At 36.3% G+C, this 12,609-nt stretch overlaps 1 protein-coding gene across 1 annotated transcript in view; it reads right to left on the reverse strand.

Moving 5' to 3' along the window:
- The window catches only part of LOC107684317 (VPS10 domain-containing receptor SorCS3-like), a 213,526-nt gene that overhangs the window by 5,383 nt on the left and 195,534 nt on the right, over positions 1-12,609 (reverse strand). Inside the window, exons 24-27 of the mRNA XM_016480550.1 lie at positions 5,972-6,106; positions 4,805-4,904; positions 2,806-2,911; positions 1,532-1,692 (exon numbers count right to left, since the gene is read on the reverse strand). Of these exons, the coding sequence (XP_016336036.1) occupies positions 1,532-1,692; positions 2,806-2,911; positions 4,805-4,904; positions 5,972-6,106 (502 nt within the window). The remainder of the gene's footprint in view (positions 1-1,531; positions 1,693-2,805; positions 2,912-4,804; positions 4,905-5,971; positions 6,107-12,609) is intronic.

Below are 12,609 nucleotides of genomic sequence, written 5' to 3' on the forward strand. Positions count from 1 at the left end.
AACTAAACTTGATAATTTATGTTACAATTTTAACATAAATGCACATTGTTCTAGAAGGATGGCAAATTCATGCCATACCTTTTACACATTTACTCGAATTGGTATGCTGATAATACAATTTGTAAGGAAAAATGCATTCAATAGCGAGGTATTTCTGGGGAAACGTTTTCAAAGGAAAACACACACACACACACTCACATGTCTCTTTGCTGAGCCGCGGCGGTCTCGGTGAATCAGCAGCATCCACAACTGAATGGAACAAAAAGTGTTGAACTTGAAAATTGTTTATGCATGAGTGCACTTGCTAAATGAAGGCGGATAGTATAAAATGGATTTAAAAAAAAAACGTTTTCACAGTACGCATCGCGCACTCAAACTCATCAAAAGTCAACAAGTTCAACAAGCAACAACGACTTATCCAAGTGACTTATATTATTCAACTATAAATGAACAAACTAGATGTTTTCTGGAGTTTCTTTAGAGTCATTAAACACTTATCCTAGTGAAGGCAAGCAAAATGAATGGAAAGTAGGCTAGATACTGAGCTGTCACCGATACTGTCACTGAACTGAAGTAAGAAATCAAGCAAAAAAAAAAAAATGTTTCATCCTCCTATTAAACACCCACAGAAATAGTGGTGGGATTTATTTTCTGCGTGACACCGAATGTTGCATGTTTATTCATCACAGTTGTTGTTATCACACTGACCCCAATTTGACCCCTTTTATAGTTTAATCAGTGCTCTTTTATAATCACTGCTTAACAGCACCAATTAAATATTAATTTGCAGTTATTAAGCAATTACATGATCACAGATGCATCCACTTGGGAAATAAGGACACTTGGGCCCACTGTAGATATTTCTCATTATTATGCATTATGTGTCAGATTATAAACGCTCCTGATTCCAAAGGGTGTTTTTTTTGGTCTGATAGTGTTCACTGTGTAATTCTGAAAGCTGAATGATTCATATTTTTAGTGTAAAACACAGAGATTGCCATCACAACAGTAGTTTTATGATAGCACGCTGGTCTGTGACTCAAATATTCCTGAGGCTGAAAAAGACTAAACCTGGAAAAAAATTACTTTTCCTTTCATTTAATTTTCTTCTTGAGAAATACAAAAAAAAAAGACAAGTAAATTATGTTCACTAAGCTCCGCCGTTACTGAGCAATACTACCTTTGCAACTGTTGCCATGTGCCATATCAGACAAGTTTTTGCGCTTTTCTAATGTACTGTACATCGAAGGAACTGTGTGTTTAGATGGAATTTTACAGAAATTATGGCAAATTACATTAAATTGCATTCTGTGGATTACATATGTATTTCATTATTTTTTATACTCATAGGCAAATCATTTTCTCTTACTTTATGTATACATTTTATTAAAAAGAAAGTGAATTTTGAATTTTCTTAAAACAAGGAAAAAAAAAAAAATATATATATATATAAAAAAACATTTTCTTCTGAAGTTTTATCTTACACAAATCCTTTTTTTATTATTATTAATTTTCTAAACATCTCACTCACGTTTGGCACGGGCCTCCTGCTCTTTCTCCCTCAGTTCTTTCTGGGTGGAGAACTCACTCAGGGTGATTTTTGGTGTGGTGTCATTCTGGCCCACCGTACTGATCATCTCCTGCTCTTTCTCATGGTTCACCTCCGCATAGATGTTAATCCAGGGGATTTTTCTGTAGAGCAAGATTTTGTTGGGAAAAACCATCAGCGTTAATGATATTTTTTTTTAAAAGGAGTAGTGTAATTTCTGTGCCACTAGTGGCACCAAACTACACATTTGTAATCATTTTGTGTGAGCAGAAATGTAGAAATCTCAAATCCGATTATTAAAAAAGACAAATGTGAAAAAAAAAAAAAGATTGATTTTGTGCCAATTTCAGTGGCAAATTGGCATAACATGCATGACAACACAAGGAGAGGGCTGTGCGCATGAAAACTGGTTAAACTGCAAAACAACAAGTTGTTAAATACGGTGTGACTGCAATCACAATCCTTATTGTATTCCTGAAATAATGACAGTGATAATTGCCGAGTATATTTAATAACTTCTGTAAAGGAAGTTGCCCAGGCAATCAGAGGTACCGCAAAGCAAAATACATTCGCCACTTGTCTTGATAAATTTCATGGTGTGCTTTTCCAACACACTGACCACAGTGTAATGTGTTTGCTATTTTTCAAGCTCACTTTATATTTTTATGAATTAGAATGTGTATTTGCTTTTTTTTTTTTTTTTTCCAAATTACTATTAATTTTGCGAACTAATTGCTTTGTTTTTCCAAGTGTAACATTTCCATAAATACACTTCCTTTTTGAAAATGACTTGGGGGGAGACAAATTATATCCATTATTAATGATTGTTTCAACAATTCCCTGAGTCTTTTCCATTTGAATTATTTTGAGACAAAATAAATTATTCAAAGCGCTACAAAACAGTTTTCCAGTAGAGGAACCATGGCTGCATATTAAACAATTCATTGATATTTTCCTGCACTTTCAGTATGTTTTCAGTATGTTTCAAACATGTTTTTTTCCATGTTTCTACCATATCCAAACTAATAACTAGATTTTACAACTAGCATGAGTAAAAATAGCACTCTCGAAACATCCCATATACAAAGGAAAGTTGCTCCTGATTCCATCCCATCAAATCTTACTTTATATTTCATCTTTATATAGATGAACAGAAACGAGAACTATGGTGTGCATGAAATGAAGAAATGAAGTTCAATGGCTCGAGTCCTGGTAAAAAAGATTAAGTGATGTAAAAACTGTTTGCATGGATGTACCTCTTAAATTTGTAGATGAGAAATACAGCTAAACCCAAAAACACCACAGACAGAAGCATCAGCATAGCAGAACTGCTGTGTCTCGGGATGGAGTCAACCAGTGGAGCTGTGACAAAGACAAACACAAGTGTTAATGCACACTGGCTCATACTCATATATCTTTTATATCTTCATATACACTGCCATGTTGTGTGGGTAAGATTTTATTTTGTTTGTTGAAAGAAATTAATACTTTTATTCAACAAGGATGCATTAAATGACCAGTGTAAAAAATGGCATTTCGTGCAGATCTAAGACCTTTTATCATGAGCGAATTAAAGATCAACTGATCTTGAATCATTACAGCGCATCTTCTGTTACATCATTTCCACAAAAACCCCTTCAGCTCTCCCAGAGGGATTTCTGGCAATTTTTGGCATTCTTTCAAAATCGTTCATGGGAGCCTTACACCCACTGGCTGTATATTTCTCCCATGTATGTATGTTGTTGAAAGACAGTCCCATGAATCCTCTGACCTTTCCGAAAGAATCTTGAACGCTTTCCAGCACTTTGGCCACGAAAACGAAGAAATGGGCCAAGGAGGCGGCCAATGTTTCTCTGTAAAAGTGCATGGGTACTAGCACGACCATGAGTCATATATCAGTAATTGCTCTCTAGTAGTCGATGCTATTATCACTGCAAGGAATTAGTAACTATTACCAAGTTATGGCAGACCATGTTAGAGGAGCCAAATTATATAAATGTGGCATATGGTGCTAAAAACAAAATGGATAGTACTGAATATAGGGTAAATTAGAGTGAATTCAGTAAAAGCATACAGGAAATATTTGTATGATATTCTGGTTCCAATTCAAATTATTTATTCATTTGGCCAATGTGTTTATCCCAAAAAACAGTGTTATTAGTATGTGTTCCACTGGCATCTTTCCACCACCAATTTCTACCATTTCAGCTATAGGAATTGATTCCACTTCATTTGGCTTCTGAATGAGTTTTTAGTTCTTATAACAATAGTAAAAACATTTTTTTTTTAATTAAATACCTTGTGTTATGAATGTGAATATTTGAGTAAACATTATCCTGTAAACAACCATGATGATCAGTATTGAGAGTTCAGTGAGAAAATCATGAATATTTTGTAAATCATTATCATTAATTATCATCATTACTCCAGTCTTCAGTGTCACATGATCCTTCAGAAATCATTCTAATATGCTGATATGATGCTCTTATTATCAATGTTGAAAACAGTTGTGCTAAATTAAAAATAACAGTGTTTATTTAAAATAGATATCATTTGTAACATTGTAAATTTCTTTACTGTCACTTTTGATCAATTTAATGCACCCTTACCGCATAAAAGTATTGATTTCTTTAATAAAAGAAACAAGAAAGAAGTGTAGTGTAACTTACAAGTTTGAGACTTGTGATTCATTCTTCTTTTTTAACCAAAAGGCACAAAAAAAAAAAAAAAAAAAAAAAAAAAAAAAAATTCCAGTGTTTTGCAACAGGATCTGAATATAAACTGGTTCTTGATTCTCAATCAGACTTATAACACACAAACCTTTTTTAGACTTAGTATTCTATTTACTCTACAAATAACTTATTCAAAAATGGCTAAATCAAAACAATAGACCAGAAAGCCTAATTCTTTTTAGTGGAGCCTGTTTTTTCTTCTTCAAAAATGAGGAGATCTTGCAAGCCATGATTGCTGGAAAGCAATTATCCAATTATCTTCCATAAGGCTTTCAGCATCATTGGTGGAGCATAAAAGCCCAATCTTTCAACAATATATAGTGCTGACAAGCTTCTGGTCTCAGGAAAGCAATCAACGTAATTATCCAGAAGAATTGAGGGAACGGTATATAGCACCCAACAAAGGCTAGAGAGGGAGATCAACTGAAATACCACTATGTAATGTCATCAAATATAAGCAGTTGCACACTAGAGATGTCAACTAAATCATGTCATACAGTATGTAGCACAACAGTTTTGTTACCTAAAGTTAACTGCGTGATGTAAACGATGACCCGGGAGCCAGGTTTCAACTCGAACTCCACAGAGATCTGATTCAATGCATTAACCAGGATTTCTGAGATCTAGGAAGAAAACCGCATTCAGAAGTGTTATATGCAGACTTGACTTCTAAATTGCCTGAAGAAAATATGAGTAGTGCTTACAAACATGATATATGGTTTTTGCATGTAGCTATTCATGTTGCTAAGGTGTCCTAGGGTAACTAAAATGAAATGAAATGAAACAATAATGCAAATAAAATGAAACAAAATAAATAAAATAAAATATATCACAATTTAAGGTATAATTTATGTCTATATAGCAAAAACCATGCTGCATGTTTGGTAGCATATGACAGCCCATGTACATCCATAAACAGTATTCTGCACTCCTGTTTGTATCAAACACAGAGCCTACTTAGATATAACAGTGAAAATTATGCACATTTTAATCTATAATGTCAGACTTTGACAACCCCGCAGTGAGACACACATAGCCCATCCCTCGCACCAGACAGGGTGAGTGCCAGTGAATGCCCAAATTATTTGTTATAGCTCTTTCTGCATCTTCAATGACAATAAATTTGGCCAAATAGTGAAACCTGTTGTTATTCTTAAGAGTGTAATTTGCCACTTGTGATTATGCCTGTGAGATACTAAAACACTGAGCTTAATTTTGTGAAATGGGAGTGTCAGTAGTGTGGGGTTGCAATAATTTGGGTTGTGAATCAAAAGAGTTAGGAGTTTAAATACCTAACCCTAAGTATGAGAAACGGGTGTAATGTCTCCACAAGCACTACTATTAAACATTTCACCCTCAAAAAATGTTATAAATTCAAAAGTCCCTACTGTAAAATACCCTTGTTGTGACACGTCCTTGTCATGTAAGCCTAATTAGACACGGGTCTTTCTGCTATTATCACAGAGATAATAATGCCTTTAAGGTTAAAGAAAAAAAAAGGTCGAAAAAAAGGTAATAGGTAGAAACAATTTTTGACACGTCGTCTCCATTTGTGGTCACAATTACTTTCATTGTAGCCCCGGGTAGAAGCTGTTCTTTTATTCTGATAAAGGTCCATCATTCTCAAGCGCATTTCAACCTTGACCATTAATGAGAAACCATCAAATTTGCATCAGATCTCACGTCTAACCTGCACCAGATCCTCCTCGGTCTGTTTCCTGCCATCTGATTGGTTCCTGGGAGGAGGAAGCAGGAAGAGTTCGGCGGCAGTCGGAATGCCTGGAAACACGGCCACCAGCAGCTGTTCTTCTGAAATGTCAGCGACCTGGGTGGCGCAAGACAAAATGGTACTAATTACATAAGGCTCAATGATTTATATGTTACGGTCTCCTGCATTTACGAGGGTTACCTTCATTTTAAATGAGGCTGATGGCTTCCAGTAAATCAGATTTGATATATACAGAATGAATCCTGGCCAAGAAATTATTAGACACAAGCGTGTGAGTGCAAGTGGTTATACACACATTGAATCCCTAAAAACCTCAATCAATATCTTAGTCAGAGAGCCACTACAAAGCCCAAAGGTTTAGACATTACGGGCTGCCGCAAAGCCAATAAAGGTAAGCCCACCATGTATTCTCCTAGAGATACTCACCAAAGGCCATTTCGTTCACAAAGAGGAAATTATCCGACCTTAGGTAAATAATCTTTGTTTTATTTGGTACTACCATGCAGGGCTTGACTGGTTATAAGACAATAGCTCAGGAATAGACAGCCTAAGCATAATTTACAATGAGCAATGGGGCCAGAGCTGAAGCAGTCTTACGAATCAATACTCTGAGTCTAAGTTTGTACTCACCGCTGCAATATTGGAGAAAGAAAAGCCCTGGGGCTCATTGAAGGATTCAGCCTATGTGCAACTGCTACTGATATTCCTAATGATTAATGCACATCTCCGAACTCCAGCCTTTATTTCTTTCTCAACACTCCAGATTCAACGCACACTCCGTCTGCTAGCGAATAAGGTCCAAAAAAGACAATTAGACAGCAAAAGAGAGACCTAATGTTGCAATGCTCTTAATTACACCCTGCTAATAGCTTAAGAGTCATTGTTGTAATTAAATCGCTTTATGTCAAAACATTCCCTTCCCAGACCGAAGAACTGCAGAATAACATTAAAAGGCACAGATGCAATAATCCATTATAGCAGAGGACAAAGTTGTTATTAAAGAGGTTGTTTAGACATCTGTTGGGTTTTCTGTCATTGTAGTTCATCTTTCCCTCCTTGGAAGCAAAGTCTTCAATGTGAAAGTCCTTGGGCAGGGCAGGGCTGTGAGTGTTTTTAAAGCACAACACTCACAGATGAACAATTTACTGAGAATTATTACAAAGCGAGACATTTTCACAGCATGGGCTGGGTTTTTGCTGGAGAATGTGCCGAAGTGCACTCTGGTCAGGCTGAGCATCCATATTAGGTAAATATGTCTGGATGTGGTGCATATGGAAATGCAGTTGATCCAGTAACAGGAAGACACACTCACCTCTATATATAGACTGGAGATGGAAGATGAAAGTGTCTTCCTGTTACTGGAGGAACTGAATTTACATTCGCACCACATCCAGACATAATTTATTTAATATGATATACATATATATACACTACTGTTCAAAAGTTTGGGGTCGGTAAGATTTTTTAAATGTTTTGTCTTATGCTCAGCGAGGATGAAATTAGTTTGTTCAGAAATAGTTAAAATGACCCTTTGTAAAGACCCGCCCCCCTTAGTTACTGTTGCTATGTCCGACAAGCCATGCTTTCACGCCACACATCATGTTCTCACGCAGTGAAAAATATATCACGGAGCAAAGTGGACACTGACAATGTGCTGACAGACAAGACAGAGCAGGTTACTTTTGGTATGAAATAAAGTCTCAGCTTTCAAATTTTGTAATTTTTTTAAGAAATTCAAATAATAAATAACATTTTGTGGCTCTTTAATGTGTTGAGACCGATCACCGTAGCACCTCAGTTCAAGCGGCACGTGAACCGATCATCTCTTCCTCTTTACTAGTTATAGCACAGAATAAACATGAATGAACATCAGAAAGTATCTTGTTTCAATCACTGAAAGACGTCAATAAACACCATTTTTCAAGTTCAAGTCCACCGACTTGAATCTCCTGTCTGGTTTGTTTGTTGGACAAAATGGCAGATTTGGCGTTATGATTGGTTAGATCACCTGTCAATCAAACTCACGGAGAAGGGTGAATTACAGTTATTACAAAGAAGTAAAATGTAATTTATTTCTATGATGGCAAAGCAGAATTTTCAGCATCATTACTCCTTTATCATAAAGTCTTCAGTGTCACATGATCCTTTAAAAATCAGACTAATATGCTGATTTGCTGCTCAAGAAACATTTCTTATTATTATCAATGTTGAAAACTGTTGTGCTGCTTAATATTGTTTATGGAAGGATTCTTTGATGAATAGAAATTTAATTAATTATTTTTTTTAAATGAACAGAACAATATTTATTTAAAATACAAACGTTCTGTAACAAAGTCACTTTATCAGTTTAAGTCAAGTCAATTTAATGGATCCTTGCAGAATAAAGTATTAATTTATTTTAAAACAATCTCACTGACCCCAAACTATACATACATTCATATACAGACATCGGATCCCTTTTGTGTGCTTTAAAATAAATGATTTTACATACAATATATTACAACAAATTAAGTTTTGAAGCTATTAAGCTTCAAAAACAGTGCAAAAGCAATGCAATGCAAAATCATAAAAGTGGCCAATACAACAAATAAGCTATATTCGAAGTCTTCTGAAGTCAAACAATAGCTTCATATAGGAATTGGGTTGGTATCCCTCTCCAACCAATCAAACCGTAAAAAAGTACCACCTTAAAATGCCTCCTGAACTATTTCAAATGAAAAGTATTTACCAAATATTGGACATGTTCACACAGCAGCAGAATATGGTTGTCAGTCCTGTATTTGAGTCCTTAATACGGTTACGTTCACACACAGTTCGGTTATTTATGGGTGTGACAACGTGTGTTTTCGGTAACTTCGCTAACTGCGTGTCTGTCGCTTGAAATTTTTAGATCCCGTCAGTTTTGTATTCTGTGCGCGACTCAAATACTCCGCTCTCCACCCAAATATAAAGGCTGCCGTCGGTTAATGAAGATTTGGTGGATGAACTTGCGGCTCGATTGAACTCTTGTTGTGTCAGAAAGTGATAAGACTTTCCGTTTTATGGACGTCGCCATCTTTGATTTTACTTTGGTCACTGTCGCTATGGTTACTGGTAAGGAATACGGGCTTGACTCCAGTTGCACATTCATACAAACAGTATTCTAAACACAACTGTAAGCTGCTGTGTGAACGGGACATTTCGAGACTCACACCTGTAAAGAAAATGTGGTTGTCAATCCCAAAAATTGACAGTGTGAATGTATCCATTAATCAAAATATAAAATTAGGCTCCATTTTGGCACGTTCACATATCATTGCTGGATGTAAAATATTGTGAAGTTTGATTGATAGTTATTGATCGCTAATGACACAAGTACTCATGACGATCCCTAGTGCAATGTGAGTCATACAGTACTTGCATCATTTCCTGATCCCATTCCCTTCTCTATTTCCTATTCTTTCCCTTTATACCCATCAATAAAAGTGTAAAAAAAAAGCCTAAAATAATAAACAAAACTTATCATTGGTTCTCCTTTCAGTATCAGAGTGTTTGTGATTCAAGTCCTGTGCTGACTCGGAGGCACTGGCTCTGCCTTTAACCCCTGCTACTGAAACCCTCTATTCTCATCTCAGGCTGCTATACTGCTATCATCCCGGTGCACCAGAACAGACAGCCGCCTCCACTCACCTCTCCTGCCCATTGCTTCAAACAGCCGTCTTAAATGGACCTTGACTTTGATTATGTCTGAGCCTCGCTCTCCCTCTCTTTTTAATACACTGAGCTGTTTATCAGCGGCAGTATGGATAAAGTGTATCAGCTTCCTCTAGTGCACTACGGGATGTGGTTTAAATGCGAGAGGATAAATGAAGGGAACAGGAAAAGGTGAGTCTCTTTACCACGAGAGCTCAATATTAAGTTATTAGGCTTTGAACTTGATGTTGAAACAAAGAGGGGAAAAGGTTGGAAGAGGGAAGTTTTACATCTGGCGAATTCTGGGTAAAGCCAGAGAATCTGAGGCCAGGAAGCAAAGACTGCAGATAATGAGAGAGAAAGAGCACATGTAGAGGACGGAGGTGTGTGTGCACTTTACGAGCAGATGTGAGATCAGTAGCCTCTTTGTGCTCAGCTGGTCTGACTTTGTTCTCAGGCAGATTCTAAAGCTCTGTTCTGGATGAGGGAGTTTAGATTGAATTGTGATATTTAGGGATTACTGTATTTTTGTGTTTTATGTCTGAAATAGAGAGAGAATGTGGCTGGCTTGATAAGCACAGCTTTCCTAATAAATCAGGAAGCTGAAAAATTACTTTAAATCAGACTAAGCTGGTCTTAGCTGGGCTCTTCTATTGGTCTACCGGATGGGTTTTGAGCACTGTGGGCACTATGAGACCAGCTGCCCACACCCCTAAACCAGCAAGACCATCTTAAACCATTTAAAGTCCAACAGACCAGCTTATGCTGTATAAGACATTTCTACTTGTATTTAGGGAGGATGCGTTAAATTGACCAAAAACACTTTTCTAATATTACAAAAGATTTGTATTTCAAATAATTTCAGTTGTTTTTAATTTTCTGTTCAAATATTAAGAAGCACAAATGTTTTCAACATTGATAATAGGAAGTTTTTTTTTTTTTTGAAAGAAAGAAAGAAATGTATACTTTTATTCAGCAAGGTGCATTAAATTGATCAAAAGTGACAGTAAAGACTTTTCTAATGTTACATTTATTTTTTTCCAAAATAAATTCAGTTCTTTTGAATCCTGAAAAAATTTTAATGCCATTTCCACAAAAATATTAAGCAGCACAATCGTTTTTAACATGGATAATAATTAGATTTTTTTTAGCACAAAATCAGCATATTAGACTGATTTCTGAAGGATCATGTGACACTGAAGACTGCTGAAAATTCAGCTTTACCATCATGTTGATTTATTTTAAACCTTTTTTATATCAATTATTTTATGATATTTCACAAATGTATTTATTTATTTACGTACTTATTTAATGTAAATAAATGCAGCCTAGTCGAGCATAAGAAACTTTAAAAAGATTAAAATTTTATTGACCCCCAAATTTTGCGTAATAGTTCAAACGATTATTGCATAATTATTTGGGCATAAACAGATTAAGTTATGTCTTAATTAAACACTAATTAGAATGAAAGCTATTTGGCAACTTCAGCTATCAAGAACCGTTTTATTTCACCTCTGAACATTCCAAACCTGTCCTGCTCTATTATTAAGTTATCACATATACGTAGCCTATTGAAACTACTGGGATACAATTCTACTTTGAAGGACATTTGATGTTGAGCTGCGATGATCCCAGGGTTGGACTGACAGCTCAGGTACATGTGTATGAGCACTGAGATAGTGTAATGTCAATGTATCGACCAGCGGTGGCTTCAATCTCTCTGTCAGCTCTGAACACAACTGAGAACCACTAGCGCTGCTGTCCATCACACACACACACACACACACACACACACACACACACAACTGCAGGCCTACATCATCACCCAAACACCTCCCTGGAAGACAATTAATTACTCCCACTGAGTGCAATTTACTGGCTAGTGATTCACTAGGAATTATGCAAATTGATTAATGCTGCCCACAAAATCACACATGTAAAACACATTACTGTGACCTTGTGAGTCAGTTCTGAGAGCTAGGTGAGCACTAGATACACTTTACTACTTCATCACTTCACCACCGTGATCCAGACATCTGAATTGGCTCTTCAAAATGTTCTCATCTACATGTCACTTCTGGAAATATGCCCCGTTATAACTGTTGCCATGATCATCTCTTTAAAATTAAGTTTAATTCACAGCCTGCCTTCTGCGGGCAGTAATATTGTGATGTTAATTGTACGAGAAAAATAGGCGCTGAGTTGTGATATCTATAATAAGCCTAATTTACATATAAAGGACGTGTGTTTGGGTTGAAATAAAAGACAATAACTTAATTTAAACACAGAGCAGTGCTATTTCAGTGCATTTATCACCTGGTTAAACAGATTGTGGGTGGTTAGCAAATAAGATGCAGGTTTTTGGGATGCAATGTGACAAAAATGGTCTAACTGGTTAGGGAATTCTTCCCTTAGTATGATGAGGAGCTTGATCCCTCCTGAGAGACAAAAGAAAACATTACAAAAATGCCATTTGCTTAAAGGGGTCATATGATGTTGCTAAAAATAACATTATTTTGTGTATTTGGTGTAATGCAATGTCTTTATGCGGTTTAAGGTTAAAAAAACACATTATTTTCCATATAATGTACATTATTGTTTCTCCTCTATGCCCCGCCTTCTGAAACACGTCGATTTTTACAAAGCTCATCGTTCTGAAAAAGCGAGGTGTGCTCTGATTGGCCAGCTATCCAGTGCGTTGTGATTAGCCGAATGCCTCAAGTGTGTGACGGAAATGTTACGCCCCTTAGCATACTGTGATGCCGTCTCCCAGCAGGACGAGACAAAACCAATAAAACCCATTACAAATGAGGCATTTGTTGCATCCAGTGGGGACATAATTACTGATTATAATGACTTATACTGTCTTTTTACGCGTTGCGTTGCATCGCACTGCTTAAACATAAAACCATGTCTGCATTTGTGAT

The sequence above is a fragment of the Sinocyclocheilus anshuiensis genome, unplaced genomic scaffold, assembly GCF_001515605.1.
Source record: "Sinocyclocheilus anshuiensis isolate Anshui unplaced genomic scaffold, SAMN03320099.WGS_v1.1 scaffold1371, whole genome shotgun sequence".
In the NCBI taxonomy this organism is placed as follows: Eukaryota; Metazoa; Chordata; class Actinopteri; order Cypriniformes; family Cyprinidae; genus Sinocyclocheilus; species Sinocyclocheilus anshuiensis.